Here is a 15,605-nt window from a genome sequence, read left to right on the forward strand (position 1 = left end):
CCTCCATGGCTCTTTTCACCTTTAGGGGCAACATCCTAATATGACAACACACTTTTTGGTACAAATAACTCATAATGAACAAAACATGATGTATAAAACTGTATGCCTCTGCCGATGTAGCAGGATGTGCAATGATCTAGCGTAACATGGGTAAACCACACATCAGTTTGTATAGAATCACGCAAAGCAATATATAAATGATGAATGACAACAAGTCATGTAATGTAAAATGGAAGTTGCATGGCAATATATCTCGGAACAGCTATGGAAATGCTGTGGTAGGTAGGTATGGTGGCTGTTTTGAGGAAGATGTATGGGCTTATGTGTAGGAGAACAAGAGAAAGTCCTCCCACGGGTTTGGATGTAGCCATTGACCTGATCTTGAAAAACTCTCCATGAGCTGTAGATTCCTCGAACCCGCCCGCGAAACACAACATACCACTAGCATGGCATAAGAAGAAGTTAGCGATCACAACCATGAAGCAATTCAGAAAAGAGCAATAGAACAACACAAGTGTTAACAACAAATGATAAACTAACAGGGGCATGCATGATCATTCCAAAAGTCGATCAGAAGTTCATCCTACACTACTATGGTGTCGTCCTACCACCACAACAAAAGTGGGTGTCTCATCCTAACACCGCAAAGTTCACCATCACTCGAGGGGTTAGTATATACCACCTCATCATACTTACAAAAGGGGGCCATCAAATGTTTTTCATCCTAGCTACTGCCAGAATATACATCATCATCATCATCATCACCATCTCCATGCATGCATCCCTGAACAACCCCCTCAAGGCACCACTACACTTTGCCGTGGTACTTGCCAAGGTAGTTCCTCAGCCAGAGGATGCGGTGTGGCTCGATCATGCCAACGAAGCTGGAAATCTGGGCCTTGTGGTCGACGAGGTGGCTGAGGGCGGCCATGAGATCATCCTCGGCAAAGCCAAGCATGTCCATGACCGCATTGTACAGGTCAGGGTGCATGTTCGTGGGCTTGTTGTCCATGATGGCCTATGCGACGTCCTTAACAGCAACAGTCATGTTGGTGAAGGCCACCAGCTCGTCGTCGGCGAAGGCACCTCTCTTCCTCTTGCCGGTGGTCGGCTTCTCAGGCGCGTCAGCGGGCTTGTCAGCATCGAGGTTGACCGTGTCGGACTCCTGGGTTTCAGGATCCTCAGGTGCAGGATTTGCTGCAGCCGAGCCCGGGGGCTCACTGGATCCCATGGCATACTTGCCGGTGGCGAGGCCGAAGGAGAAGATGTATGCATCTCGTCGTAGTTGGCGATGGGCACATTCAAGAACTCCGCATCCTTTGGGTGATCCTACGATACGAAGGGACAATCATGTTAGTTCTGCTTGTGGCTGATCACAAAAGTTAGTGAGGATGACTGAGTTAGTGAGGTGCTCACCGCGACATGCCCGCAGTAGTGCTCACCCTCAAGGACGATGCATTTGGTGTCCTTGCACCACTGAGCACCGCTTAGATCGCGGAGCCTGCTAATGGTGAGCCACCTCTGCCTCCACTACCTCAGGTGGTTGTACACCTGAGTGGAGCAGACGGACACACCACAATGCTCAAAAAGGCCCATCGCCACAGAATTGAGATGAACTTTCTTGAATCCTTTGTCAGTTCTCACTCCTCTCTGGATCAAGTCGCACATATTCTCCAACACGAAGCTGGACATGAATGGAAGCCATTTCATGGTGGCATTTCTTTTCTGCCCGGTCTTCAAGGCCCTCTCCGCTTCCCTGCGGTTCTTGTTCTTCGTAGTGGTGGCCAACCTAGCCTCCACCTCTGCCGCTACCTGAGCCACCAGGTCAGACACAGGCAGAGTGGTGACCTTGGACTCATACGTGGGCTGCGAATCGGGAACTTGCGAAGGGATCTGAGAGTCTCCAACGCAGACAAGCGCCTGGCTAAAGTCATCGCAGAAGGAGTCCTACACACATCGTAGTACATCCTAAATCAGACAAGCAGTTCATTGCAACTGTGAATAGCACAAACCATACTAACAATCATCCTAAATCAGACAAGCAATTCATTGCAACGGTGAATAGCACAAACCCTTGCAAGATCTGACTACTCCTAACCTAGATCTAAACATTACCGCGGTACGGGGATACGGGATGGTTTACATTCATCGCCGGAGGTGAAGGTGCGCTGGACCACGAAGTAGATGAAGCAGCCCAGATGCACTCGCCGCCGCCACCGCCGGCGCTGCAACCGTCGCCGACCGGAGATGCGTGCGCCTCTTACCTGCTTACCGACGGGAGGAGGAGCTCGAAATTTGGGGGACAGTGGAGGAGGGGGTAGAAATAGGACATGTGGCGCGGCGGGAGGTGACGGAATCCTTCCCGCCCCCCTTTTCGCTTTTCGCCGATACGCGTCGCAGCTCCCGCCATCTCCATTCTCGTCTCCGCCCGTGCATCGAAGATTCTCTTTTGCATCAGCGGGCGTGGAGATTTGCCTGCACCGCTGGAAACTGCCGAACCGGGCGTTCCTCCAAGCTCTGGCCCGATACTGCTTTGAGAAGCGGTTCGTGCAAAACGCTGCTCAGTCGAAGCAACCAAACGAGCCGATTGCTGGCCCGATACGAGCCAAAGGATGCAGGCAACCAAACGCGTCCCTGGTGTATGCGCATCATCATCTCCCCCGCCCTGCAGCAACCAACCTACTTTGGCGCCACACAAAACATACGCTGATAGCCTGCTCCTGATACACACACGCGCGCCGCCGCCGCCTCCTCATGGCGATGGTCCCCGCGCACTTCGGCTCCCCTCCGCCACCGCCTCCTCCTCGTCTCCTCCGCCACCGAGCCACCTTTTCTGCCGGATCCCGCCGGTCCGCAGCCGCCCGCTGTCGTATTACGAGGTTGGATTCTCCCTCTCTTGGAGTTGCCCCCTGGCCCCTGGTAACATCAGAGTTTGAGGGTGGCTTTTCTCCGTAGGCGTTTGTGCAGAAGGCTAAGATTTCTGCTGCCTGCGCAAATTTGGAGCACGCCTCTCTAGAAATGACGCTTCTGTGCTTCGATTTGTGGCTAATATCTAGTGCATCGCTGTAGCATCTCTAGTGTAGTTGTTCCTAAGTTTCCTTATGTTTCTCACTGAATTTAACAAGCTGTGGATTTCTTATAGTCCTCTCTTGGAGATTTAGTGCTCGATTTTATTACAGAAAGGTAGTGCTTTGGGGGAAAATTGTTGATGGATGTGTGATAATTCTTTCCTGCAAACGTTAACAGTTTGCGAGGGTTGCGCCGTTTGGGTTCATGGACTGCGAAGGCGACGTCTGGGGCAGAATCTTGTGCTGGTGGCGCCGATCCGAGTGAGATCATTGATGCGGTGGAAGCGGAATCTAGCAATCCTGGTGCTTCTTTCCTTGCAAAAGTGGCAGTTGCTCTGGGTGTTGCAGTGACGGTCACCGCGGTATCGATCTTAATGAAGCAATCTTCTGCTGGCCCTTCTTTCAGCTTGCCCCAGATTATCGATGCTTCTACGCAGTCAGATACAGCAGCAGCAACTATCGGATATACATTTCCTCTATTTGGGAAGAAGGTGATAATTCCGGAATACACGCCAGGGTATGCGCATTTGACCATTTTTCTGCCATCTCTGTTTCCCACATGCTAAATGTTATGCTATTACCCTAGGAATAAATATATGCTGAAGTAAAAATATTTATTGTTGGAACGTATTTGTAAGGCACTGGGAGTCTGAGGTGTCAGATCTATTCCTCCGTGAACTGTGATTGAATCGAACACTACACATGACAGTCGATGTCTAGAGACAATTGCCCCCATGTTGGGCTCTGGTCCATGTCTTAAATAATTCTTCATTGATTCTTTTATATTATATTAGGTTTGCTAATAAAATTTCTTCAGGTGGGTGTACTTCTGGTTGCTCATGGCTGCTGGATTTGGACTGTTTATCAGTGAAGAGGCTTTGAACGTTTGGGTCTGTCCTCTGTACTGGTACCTCAGACTGCTCATCTAAGATACTAGCTCTATTTTTCACATGGGCAACTTTATTATACTTGTTCATATTAGTTTGATTGTATATTTCATAATGTAGGTTGGGATTTCCTTATCACGGACCCTTTGTTTGGATGGAACTTGGCAATCTTTTGTTAACTCGTTCTCGTCGAATGCATCTTATATAATTTCTACAGTGTTGTGGGTTTACTGGTATGCTCACCCTTTGTCTCTGTATACAGACCATTTGTCAGAGGATGTTACAACATTAACTAATGTAAAATATTACCATAAACCATCCTTTGATGCAGGGGTGTTTGTATCAGCGATATGGTTCCCTTCTATCTTGGGAAGCTTTTTAGGAAAACAAAAGCCTCTGAAGACATATACAGCAAGGTTAGGCAGGGATTTTCGTTTATCCGCCCACTATAAGATTAATTGTTAACCTTGCTATAGTGTCTTCTATTTTGCAAAATCACGCACAAACCTTTCGTGCATTATATTGAGATCTAATTACAGTTAATTTTTACAGCTTGGAGTTAGCAAGGAGAAAGCCCTTAGTGTATCCAGTGCGATACAAAAGTATGGGAATCTGATTGGTTTTGGTATGCGTCTGAAATTAGTTTCTCAACAATTGATAAGCTTGGGCAAACATCAAGTGCTGTAAATTCCACAAAATGCACCACATGCGTTCATAAATATTTTTTTGAGCACTTAAACTATTGGTTCAATTTACTGCAGTTGAGCGATTTTCAATTGGTGTAAGGAATCCCACAGCATTTCTGGCCGGCGCAGCAGTTAGTACTTCTTGAGGGTTCACTCTCAGTTAAAATTTTCAACATTATACTGCTCATGAATGCTGTGTCATTGACATTATTGATAACTGTAAACAGGGCGTATCCGCAGATTGTTATTTCGCTGGAGTTTGTTGTGGCTGTCTATTTACTCTTCCGATCCAGGTAAAGTGGCATTGACCTTATAATTTGGTTCTGAAACTGTTTTCTGTTCTTAAGTTACCAATTGACCACTTGATACAGCCACATGATTTATCAACACAAGAACTTGCCACATATCAGTGAACAAAAACCTGTCAATCCTTACTCATAACATTCAAGATGTTTCACTGCAGTTAGTGGTCGGATTTCTTCTCAGAGAACGCCCAGTCGTGGCACTTGCAAGCGTCGCAGCTGCCGTGGTACATCATCTGCCCCCCACACCCCACAATGCCGTTTGCCCCTCCCCCTAACTCCTCTAATCCAAATCATACTTCCTTTGCAAACAGGGCATCTGGACAGTGTTCCCTTACGCAGCGGCGGCCTTCACGGCATTGTTCCTCTACCTCTGGCGATACAGACCCAGCAGCTGAATGCAGTGATTCATTCTGCACAGATTCATGGTGCATGTCACCCACTTGACTCACCAAGACTCCAGGACTATTTCTCTTGCATGATATAGTCCTTTAATTCCAGAAACTTTTCATCGAATGTGTTGATTGACACTTGCCTTCCTCCGGCATGAAGCACACAGTAGAAATTTATTGTAGGCTCTTTTGCTTTACTGTAGTACTGGTATGGTACTGCATGTTAGCGTCTGAACTAAAGAGCTGTGAAATGTAAATAGACCTGAAAAATGTAAATTATGTAGTATGCCATTCTTGGAGTGCGGCGTTTTTTCTCCCGGGCTCGAGTGAGCCTGGGATTTTAAAAATTTCGGAAATGATATTTAGAAGTTCCATTTTTTTTGTTCTGTATCAGTTGATACATAGAGATGATTTCTATGCATCTGTAAAGTTTAGTTAAGTAATACTCCTTCCGTTATAAAATGTAAGGCGTCTAAGGATTAGGATTAGTTAAAAGTCAACATTGTCCAAGTTTATACATAAAAATATGAATATTTACAATACTAAATCAGTATCAATAGATTCACTGTAATGTTTAATTTCTTAATGTGTCCATCTGATATTGTAGATGAAAATATTATTTTCTAAATATTTGATCAAAGTTAGTAAGGTTTGACTTTTGACCAATCCTAAGACGCCTTACGTTTTAGAACGTAGGGAGTACATTCATTTTGGGCTACACAAAAAATATTTGTGGCTATAAAAATGGAAAAAGGAAATCTGAAGTTTGCTCCCCGTATTTGTCTGAAAAGATATGTCCATACTTTTTTCAGAATTTTTGAGTTTTCAAAATGATGCTTTTGATTAAAAAAACCGAGCTCCATGGAGCTGTGGATCTAAAACGACTATTCAGCCATTCTTGTGCTTGTACTGGAATATAAAAGTGGTAAAGTGGCGTTGGAATCGCATGCACGTTGCTAATGCCTTCAACCCTTAAACAGTTCATCGCCTCATGTGTTCCAGCACGTAAAGCAGCACCTTTGTGATGCAGATCCAGCGTAAGCGTGGTTTTGTTTGTCATCCAAGACAGATAAATACTTCGTTGCAAGTACCGACATTACACCTTGTGACCATGGTGTGTAATCTTGGCAAGCTGTACCACAGAAAATTAGGATTCTTAATTTCCAGAGAAAATAAGACTGTTTTTGTTTGAACGATCATAATCTGCACTCTTAATGCCTTTTTGATTTGTAGGGCTAAAAAACCGAAATAATAGGGAAAGAAACATGAGTGAAACTGTGAAGCCCGATTTACAATCCATCTCCAACTAGTTGGATTCAAGGGCGGAGCTGGACATGAAGTTTCTCTAATGCATCTCTGAAGCATAGATAGTTGCTCTTACGTTTATAGCATTGCAGGATGGAATTATGGCCACCCTGATGCACTATTCTCAGCTTAACCTGGTGCACTAGCTTTACTTAGCTCATGCTAGTACTACGTACATTTCTTGACCCTGATGTGCATCAGGGACAACTCATGTAGCTGTGGTGATCCTTGCTCTCTGCTAATTTGCAGCGCTGCCTGCTCGGTCACCGCTTCCGATTGGGCTCCTTTGCTTGATCGAATCAAATCACAAATTACCTCCGATCAGAGTTTGGAACTGCAGTATCACCAAGGCTAGGGCAAGTTTGGGGATCGCCAGAACGGCCGCCCCGATTATTGAGAGTAGAAACCGATATGGACGTCTTTTGCTTCTTGGGCTATCTCTAGAGATGTTATTTTTTTTCTCAAATATATCTTATATAATAGGGCTATTGGGACAAATTCTTAGGGTGGTCCTAGCCCCACCCTTCCACCCTGTTGGACCCACCCATGATGTAGCACCGCTCCTGGTCGGATGGGTCTAGACGAGATCTTCAAAACTGAACACTATGTTGCTATATTTTGCCGCATTCTTTTCAATTTTAAAGTTGCTATCTGAGATAAACTGCCACATATTAGTACTAAAATTGGCACACAAAAGTTCAAAATGTGTCAAAACATATCCATATGCGATCTAGTTTTGGTGCCCCGTCGATAACAGATTATCATTTGAATAGACAATTTAGTCATAATTTTTTTTTAAAATTTGAAGTTAGTTTCAAATTTGTTTATGTTACTACATGCATGAGAAGTTAGTCTCGAGACTCTCGACTATCCTTAAAATTTTCATAATGCAAATGGTTCTTTGCAATAGGTTGCGGTGGCTGGATTTTTTTTTTAGAATGTAGTTCAAAGAAATTCATAGAGAAAATTACTATTACTCCACCAAATTTAAATAAAAATTCTTTGAAAATCAAAGAGATCATAATTTTTCTTCCAAAGACACAGAAGATCTAAACGGCATCTTTCTTTTACAGAAAACACCCTCGAGTCGCTGTTCCCTCCCAATCCGCACCCCGCATCACTCCCTCGCTCCACTCCTCTCCCCACCTCCGGCGATGGCCGGCCGCCTCGCCGGCGCCTCCTCTCCCTTCCCCCGGGCGCTCCTCCTCCTCGCCACAGTAGCGCTCCTCTCTATATCCTTCCTCTTCCTCCGCTCGCTCCGCCCCGGCGCGGCCCCCTCCCTCTCCGTCGATGAACCCCGCCGCCTCCGGCCCTTCTCATCCTCCACGCCGGTGGCGCCGCGCCCGTCCGTGTACCACTCCCCTGAGGCGTTCGCGGCGGGTTACGCGGAGATGGAGCGGAGCTTCAAGGTATACATCTACCCGGACGGTGACCCCAAGACCTTCTACCAGACGCCGCGGAAGCTCACCGGCAAGTACGCCAGCGAGGGATACTTCTTCCAGAACATCCGGGACAGCCGCTTTCGCACCCAAGACCCCGACAGTGCCGATCTCTTCTTCGTCCCCATCTCGCCCCACAAGATGCGCGGCAAGGTCCCCTACACTCTCTTTAGCCCTACTTCTCCTTTCATCAGATTGTAGTGCTATAATTTCCTTAGTATTGCTCGGAATCAAGCTTTACTTTCCAAAAGATCACTATGCTGCTGAGTGACCAGAAGCCACTTGAACTGATTAGTTGCTGTGCTCGTCTGGTCTTTGATTAAATTATTCTTGCAATTACCTTGCAGGGTACTTCGTATGAAAACATGACAATGATAGCTAAGGATTATGTTGAAGGCTTGATAAACAAGTACCCTTACTGGAACCGGACACTAGGAGCGGACCACTTCTTTGTGACATGCCATGACGTAGGTGTGAGGGCGTTCGAAGGACTTCCATTCATGGTGAAGAACTCTATTAGAGTTGTCTGCTCACCAAGCTATAATGTTGACTTTATACCTCATAAGGATGTTGCTCTGCCTCAAGTATTACAGCCATTTGCTCTACCGGAAGGAGGGAATGACATTGAAAACAGGTTTAGATGACACTTCCTATTTGTTGTGCTATATAATAAAGTACCCTATATGGGCTTCTATATGTGATCTAAGAAAAAGTTCTTCTATATGCTAGTTTTTATTGTATTTAACTGTTTGGAACTCGTGAGTTTTGAATTTGCTAGATTTGATGGCTATGACTTTAATAACTCTATAGCCTCTTACGAAGTAAATATCGTAAATATCTGGTTTATGTAGAAGTTTTTAGAAACTCACACGCTTCTTTACCCAATTGTCTCATTATTAATGCGTTTATACTCTCTGAATCTGAATACTTCAGAAGTGTACATGATTTTACACTGCTCAATGTTTTGTTCTAGTGCATAGGGAATTTGGAAGTTGCTCGTAATTGATAACCATAAACTGGTCTCAACTGCAGCCTAAGGATCTATTTGCGTTCCTCCTAAACCTGCATCTTTAACTTGTTGCTTCTGCAATGGAAACAGGACAAATCTTGGATTTTGGGCTGGCCATCGCAATTCAAAAATAAGAGTTATTTTAGCACGAGTCTGGGAGAATGATACAGAGCTTGCTATCAGCAATAATCGGATTAATAGAGCTATTGGAGAGCTAGTTTATCAGAAGCAGTTCTACCGTACTAAGTTCTGTATCTGTCCTGGTGGCTCTCAAGTTAACAGTGCTCGTATATCTGATTCAATACACTATGGTTGTGTGCCTGGTTAGTATTTTTTACATGCAAAATACATGCTACCCATGTCCATTCGTTGTTATTATTCTCATTCCATGGGCACTCAAAGTTTTGTGGTGCTCTCCAGATTATTATGTTCTAATTCATTCTGTTCTGTTCTTCTCTTTTTGTAGTTATTTTGTCAGACTACTATGATCTGCCTTTCAATGATGTTCTTGACTGGAGAAAGTTTGCGGTTGTACTTAAGGAGCGCGATGTATATGAACTGAAGAGTATCCTAAAATCAATATCACAGGAAGAGTTTGTTGCATTGCACAAATCTCTAGTTCAGGTATGCATCTCTTGAGGAAGATTTTGTCATTATAAAGCTTCTTTATATATTCACCTTCCTTTATCTACAAGACAGAATAGTTATTTACAATCAGAAGAATGTTGTTGCATACTGAATCTAATTGCTGTAGAAAATAATCTAGGAGATCAGAATACAAAATAACAAGACCACCACTTTTGTTCTTTGGTTGAGGTTTTATTTGGTCACATGTCTTTTCACTGGACTATTAGCTACTCGGAAGTTTGTTTGTAAGACCTGAGTAGTGGATCCTATTGATTTTTCGATTGTTTTTCCGTAGTGTTAAAAAAACTAGATAGTTTCTGGCGTCCGATCTAACATGTTAATTTGGGATTGCAGGTTCAGAAACACTTTGTATGGCACTCACCTCCTCTTCCTTATGATGCATTCCACATGGTTATGTATGAGCTGTGGCTGCGGCACCATGTGATCAAGTACTAACTCAAGGCTTACACAGTCGCTGTTTGCAACATAATGGCCTGATCCTTAAGAGCGATCTAACAGATCTACCTGCTGGTGCTATACCAAGTATTGCTTCTGTTCTTGGCTCAGCTGCTGGATGGATCATTCAACACAAGGTGCAACGGAAAAATTGACATAGAAAAGTAGGCCATCATCAATATGGCAAAACCTATGTTCTAGTTATTTGATTCATTGGATCATGCTTTCAAGATTAGCTGTCTGCAGCATTACTAGTTTGCTTTTGGTATACTGAATTTTCACTGATCTGCTTGAGTGACCGCATATGCTTTCTCATACAAAATTTTGCACCTACTCTTGTAAAGTAATGTACGAGTACTGATGAGATTATAAGCATCCAAAGATACATCAGATTGACATGCTCTCTACCTTTTCCTCCTGTGAGGACGGTCCAATTGCTTTACCCTTGTAAAAGTAATGTAAGGTATTAATGACGAGATAGTAAGCATGGAAAGATATGTCAGATTGACATGATAGCGTTACAAAGAATGAGTAGTGGCATTTTGCCCAGGGGCCAGGGCTAAAATAGTACTCCCTCCGATCCATAATAAGTGTTAGGATTTCAGTTCAAATTAGCTCAAATTTAAATTTAACCCCTGGCACTTATTGTGGATTGGAGGTAGTAGACGTGCACAACAGTATCCATGTAAGCTGTTATATCAGTATCATTAATTGCAGCTAGAAGGAAAAAATGAGAACTTATACAGTAAGCATCCAAAGATCGTACGCAATATTCACCAGCATGCAACACGTTGAGTTACACAGGAAACATAGTGCAGCTATAGCAGCTTTCACTAGCTAGCATCTCAAAGAAGAGTTCAACGTGGCAGCAACGAGAATAGGAGTAGCAGGTTTCATCATAGTCTTAGTCTGAGTTGAGATTGCAGAAATCACCTGAGAACAAAATGTACTTATAAACTGCTCAGTTCACGTGGTTCAACATGGGTCACACCATTACAGGCACACAACACAGCATCGGCAGATCAAGCAGGCTGCCCTAGGTAACTATAGGTTTGCCTTGCACCACAGACTTACCTGTAGTAATACTAATTTTCATTGTTGATTTGACAGTACAAACATATATATGTGACATGAGGCGTTTTCTTTTTACAGAAACTGTGCACCGAGAACAGTAGCGAGGATGTAGCATATGTGGGTACGATACATCGCAGCCTTCAGCCAGAGCAGAAGCGAAGTGATCACTTGATAAGAATGCACCTAATTGGTGAACCCTCGGCCCCAACCAGTCTTAGAGGTAAGCAGTGTAGCATGTATAGTCCAGTGTTGACGTTGTCTAGTTTCAGGGCTTCGACTATGATGATATCCTGATAGAACAAAGTAGCAAACCAACCGATAAGTTTCAATCAATAATGCAAACTCCAAGAAGGTAAGTTCATTGTATTCATCATCGATATTTCAACTGCAATCTTCTTTGGAGGAGCATTGAAACAGCATAAGCAAACATTTTACCCCCGAAGGAGGTTGATTAGCAAGGAAATTGCGGAACCAACACTTTTGTCAACTTGTTACTTGTCAGCAATGCTGTACTACATGTTTTCAGAGTCGGTTATTTAGTCAGTAATGCTTGAGAAGGAATTTCTGCTGTGGACTTGAGGAAATCAGCGATTAGTACAGAAGAACGAGCATAACTGGTGGCTTCAGTTTCATATTTCTGTTTGGGCTCATGAAAGGGCAGCAGCTTCTTACCGCGTTTTTGAAAAAGGCCAAATGAGCAGTGATCAAGTTATCAAACGAAGCAACTGATATATAGTCAATCCCTGCAGAATTGGCAATATCACTATGTTAAATTCGCATCAGATAAGGTAAGCAAATGCATAGCAAAAATGCCATGAACTATCTGAACATGGACAGTACACATTTTTTTTAAGGATATAACAAATCTGGTATGATACAAATACAGCTCTTGTTAACTTACCGACTAGCTTGATGTCGGTGTTGTCAACTAACCACTGTGCACCATCCTCTGTAAATCCAACATAGCTCAGGTCACCAGCTGGCTTCCACATGAGCCCCCTACATATGATTTGCTTGCATACATGTTCAATGCAGCCTTTCGGTATAATGATCAACTAATGATTATGGTGGAAAATTTATTCTTTACTTGAATATGTACCTGTCTGTGTTCAGTGTTCTGAAGAGAACTCGACGAACACCTTTCAGTATATTTAGGGATTGCATTGCTTCAGCTGCATATACCAAATACTAGATGTCATTTATGTGAATCAAATATCCTTAGTAAGAATATCAGCATATGGAATTCGCATCAAACAATGCAAAATGCATGAATCCGACAGTGAAACCGGTATCTGAATACAAACACTATAGAGTGAGTGATGCGCGTGTATCTCTCATCAAGCTGAATTAATCTTGTGACATGATAATAAAAGAATAAGTTCATTAGCAGGGAGCCCTACCAGTTATGTTCGTGTGCCTTGGAACATCGATCAGCAAGGCAGGACCTGGCCAGGAACACGAACAAGTCAAACGTCAAATCATTCACAAGTACTGTACTAGCACCATGCTAATTCTGATAAACTCCAGCGGCGAAATCTTCCGGCCGAGAAAAGTCACAAGAAAGAAAAACCAGGGAGCGCGCACCGTTGAGGACGTCGAGGTCGAGCTTGTCGACGTCGAGGCCGGCGGCGAAGTGTTCCTGGTTCATGTGGCCGGGCGCGTCGACGTGGGTGCCCATGTGGCACTCCATGCGGAGCTCCGACAGGTTGTACTCGGACCCTTCCTCCATGGACGCCTTGAGCCGCACCAGGGGCCCCACCGTGGCGCCGGTCGCGAACGCCGGCATGGCCGGCCGGTACGCGTGCGTGATGTCCAAGATGCGCCCGCCGCCGTACTCCTCCAGCGCCGGGCCGTGGCGGGCCGCGCCGCCCAGCGGCGCCGCCCCGCAGGTGTCGGCCTCCGCGCCCGCGTACCCCGGGTGCGCGTCGCCGGCCGCCGTGGCGAGGGTCTGGTGGGCAGGGAGGACGACCAGCAGGAGGAGGGCGAGAGCCGCCATGGCGATGCCGTGCCGAGTGCTCTCGCTGACTCTGGACTCTGGGGAGTGATGGTTACTGGAAATTTTTTGACCTTCCCTGATTCCTGGTGTCAATTCAGCAGTGGATGTGCGCGAGGCGACGAGGCTGCTGCCGATAAGTACATACCCGAGTTCAGTTGACCGAACTGCAATGGGGATGCCTGCAGCTTCTATCAGCTCCGCGTTTTTCGTCAGTCCAAAGTCCAAGCAGTCCCCATCAAATACGTACTTATATCATTCGTGGCCATCTCTTTGGAAAATGGACTATGTTCGTTTCCTTTGTCTTGTTCCCAGTTGTGTTGTGTAGCAAAGCGTGGCATTGTTTAGACACCACCGCCCAAACAAACTCAAAGTGTGCAATCGTTGAAAATGGAGTGTCCTTTTTGTTCTCTCGATATCTTTAAGATGGCGATTTCTTATTGAACAGTTGCAAAGTTTTAGAACATAGCAACCGTAGCAAAAAGTCCAAATGTAGCCCGAGCTACATTTCACAAAATTCGAATCCAACATTTTGAAGTTTTAAAAAATTATGAAGAAAATTCTCGATGTAGACAATGATGTACTCTATTACTGTGCAAAATCTCATGATGAAATACATTATATTCGAGGCTAAAAAAATGACAATTTCTGACAAAGTTTGGATGTTTCAAAATCTACACTATTCATTTATTCAGATCCATGGATTTGTGAATTTTGTACAGCCCAAATACTTAGTCTTTTGTATTGCTTTTTTTTTTCACAGTGGTAGAGTACAACATTATCTATCTCAAGAATTTTTGTTCACAGTGGCAGATGGCTCGCATTTGTCCTGCTCCTCTTTGGAAATGGGAGGCCCTCGCACATGGTAGCGATGCTTTTCTCATTGGGTTTCCATCGGCTGAAGATCTTGAGAGAGTGGATGGTTTCCAAATGAAGGTGCAATCCTCGGACATGCAGCTCACTATCAGTACTTGGAAGGTGAAGGAGATACCGCATAAATTTGAGCTTAAACCTATTTGGGTTCATGTTGAGGGTGTGCCGTATTCCGTGAGACATTTTCATGGTCTATGGGCGGTGGGCTCTCTAATTGGCACCACCTTAGATGTCGATCTTGTCACCTTGAGGAGTCGGGGTGTGGTACGTCTGTTGGTGGCCATGCTAGATCCTAAAGTGCTTGAGAAGAGGGCTGATGAGAATGGTCAGCTTTATATTGGGGTAACAGTCACTAGTAGGAAAAGCCTCATCAGTGGCACACGAAAAAGTGATTCTGTGGCGCACGGGTGGTGCGCCACAGAAACGTCGCCACAAAAATAAGGTTTCTGTGGCGCAGTGGCCCGTGCGCCACAGGATTAAGGTTTCCGTGGCGCACATGTTGTGGTGCGCCACATAAATAAAATTTTCTGTGGCGCACTGGTTCCCCCTGCGCCACAGAAACAGGTGCGCCACTGAATTATATTTTGGTGCGCCACAGAATATTGTACAGGTGTACTCGATTTTATACTGCCTGGTGTATTATACAGGTTTTGTACACAGTATACAGGTTATATACAGATATAATATAGACAGATATAGTATGGACACATATAACATAGCAACATTATACATCATCATCACATTACTTAGAGCCCGATCGAGTTATACATATAGCTCCATACAACTCACAATACATGCAAATTAATTAAGTTTATCATCTCTAGATACAAATGAAGTGACACCAGCCGGCCGCCGCCTACACTACGATGAAATAGAGTACCGCCGCGACGATGGTGAGCAAGAGCGAGAGCACAAGGAAGGTCTTCATCTTCATCTTGCTCTTGTTCGACTGGTGCTTCCTCCACTTGGCAACTGCCTCGTGTCTAGTCGGGTACCCTTGGTAGAAGTTGCCGCTGAACTTGTGCACCTGTTTCTTGCACTTCTCCCACTCCTCATACACTCCTGGAACCCGCCCCTCGAACACGACGTAGTACGTCATCTCTATGGACACAAGGCATATTAGTATATAACGCAATGGAAAGAGTTAGAGGGTTCACATGCATACATATTCACAAGAATTAAAGCAAGGAAATAATAATAAACCTAAAACACATATAGCATCGGTATCACATAAGTAATATGGTTCAACGATAACGACTACAATAGTAATTGAAGTACAACAACGACGACCACCGTTTCGAGAAAATTAAGCAAGTTAAGTTTACAACACGGTAAAAATTGTCCATCGATTCAAAGTAATGCTAGGCACACCGGCCTCGGTCAACGAGACGTCTTCTTGAGCGGCTCCGGGAACGGCTTGTACAAGTCCTTCGTCGTCCACGTCCTTCCATCACCCTGCCTATGTAGGCGTTCTTCGATATCCCTCTTAGGCAA

The 15,605-nt window shown here is 44.6% G+C and overlaps 3 protein-coding genes across 3 annotated transcripts; 2 read left to right on the forward strand and 1 right to left on the reverse strand.

The window, feature by feature from the left end:
* The first annotated feature begins 2,681 nt into the window (after positions 1 to 2,681).
* On the forward strand, positions 2,682 to 5,696 carry LOC124691886. The gene is made up of 10 exons (XM_047225168.1): positions 2,682 to 2,879; positions 3,247 to 3,585; positions 3,886 to 3,958; positions 4,076 to 4,188; positions 4,287 to 4,371; positions 4,508 to 4,580; positions 4,717 to 4,772; positions 4,869 to 4,934; positions 5,105 to 5,170; positions 5,258 to 5,696. Exons 1-10 carry the CDS (start codon positions 2,755 to 2,757, stop codon positions 5,339 to 5,341), a joined length of 1,080 nt encoding a protein of 359 aa, XP_047081124.1. The 5' UTR covers positions 2,682 to 2,754; the 3' UTR covers positions 5,342 to 5,696.
* A 2,077-nt stretch (positions 5,697 to 7,773) lies between these two features.
* On the forward strand, positions 7,774 to 10,578 carry LOC124691887 (probable glycosyltransferase At5g03795). The gene is made up of 5 exons (XM_047225169.1): positions 7,774 to 8,232; positions 8,427 to 8,713; positions 9,179 to 9,411; positions 9,555 to 9,712; positions 10,070 to 10,578. The coding sequence occupies exons 1-5, from the start codon at positions 7,795 to 7,797 to the stop codon at positions 10,169 to 10,171; spliced, it is 1,218 nt and encodes a 405-aa protein (XP_047081125.1). The 5' UTR covers positions 7,774 to 7,794; the 3' UTR covers positions 10,172 to 10,578.
* Positions 10,579 to 11,246: 668 nt separating this feature from the next.
* On the reverse strand, positions 11,247 to 13,241 carry LOC124689840 (cyclase-like protein 1). Its single transcript, XM_047223305.1, has 6 exons — positions 12,830 to 13,241; positions 12,646 to 12,690; positions 12,345 to 12,417; positions 12,147 to 12,244; positions 11,918 to 11,988; positions 11,247 to 11,535 (listed from the first exon to the last, which is right to left on the reverse strand). The coding sequence occupies exons 1-6, from the start codon at positions 13,239 to 13,241 to the stop codon at positions 11,410 to 11,412; spliced, it is 825 nt and encodes a 274-aa protein (XP_047079261.1). The 3' UTR covers positions 11,247 to 11,409.
* Positions 13,242 to 15,605: the final 2,364 nt, after the last annotated feature.

This window comes from Lolium rigidum, chromosome 2 (genome assembly GCF_022539505.1).
Source record: "Lolium rigidum isolate FL_2022 chromosome 2, APGP_CSIRO_Lrig_0.1, whole genome shotgun sequence".
NCBI classification, from domain to species: Eukaryota; Viridiplantae; Streptophyta; class Magnoliopsida; order Poales; family Poaceae; genus Lolium; species Lolium rigidum.

What these genes read in the sequence shown, in the direction of transcription:
- LOC124691886 (XM_047225168.1), top strand. Translation starts at nt 2,755, where the DNA reads ATGGCGATGGTCCCCGCGCACTTCGGCTCCCCTCCGCCACCGCCTCCT. An exon ending in CTGAAGACATATACAGCAAG is followed by an intron (nt 4,372 to 4,507) that starts GTTAGGCAGGGA and finishes TAATTTTTACAG; the next exon opens with CTTGGAGTTAGCAAGGAGAA. An exon ending in CATTTCTGGCCGGCGCAGCA is followed by an intron (nt 4,773 to 4,868) that starts GTTAGTACTTCT and finishes AACTGTAAACAG; the next exon opens with GGCGTATCCGCAGATTGTTA.
- LOC124691887 (XM_047225169.1), top strand. Translation starts at nt 7,795, where the DNA reads ATGGCCGGCCGCCTCGCCGGCGCCTCCTCTCCCTTCCCCCGGGCGCTC. An exon ending in GGGAATGACATTGAAAACAG is followed by an intron (nt 8,714 to 9,178) that starts GTTTAGATGACA and finishes CAATGGAAACAG; the next exon opens with GACAAATCTTGGATTTTGGG. An exon ending in ACACTATGGTTGTGTGCCTG is followed by an intron (nt 9,412 to 9,554) that starts GTTAGTATTTTT and finishes CTCTTTTTGTAG; the next exon opens with TTATTTTGTCAGACTACTAT.
- LOC124689840 (XM_047223305.1), bottom strand. Translation starts at nt 13,241, where the DNA reads ATGGCGGCTCTCGCCCTCCTCCTGCTGGTCGTCCTCCCTGCCCACCAG. An exon ending in AAGGCACACGAACATAACTG is followed by an intron (nt 12,418 to 12,645) that starts GTAGGGCTCCCT and finishes TGGTATATGCAG; the next exon opens with CTGAAGCAATGCAATCCCTA. An exon ending in AGAACACTGAACACAGACAG is followed by an intron (nt 12,245 to 12,344) that starts GTACATATTCAA and finishes AATCATATGTAG; the next exon opens with GGGGCTCATGTGGAAGCCAG.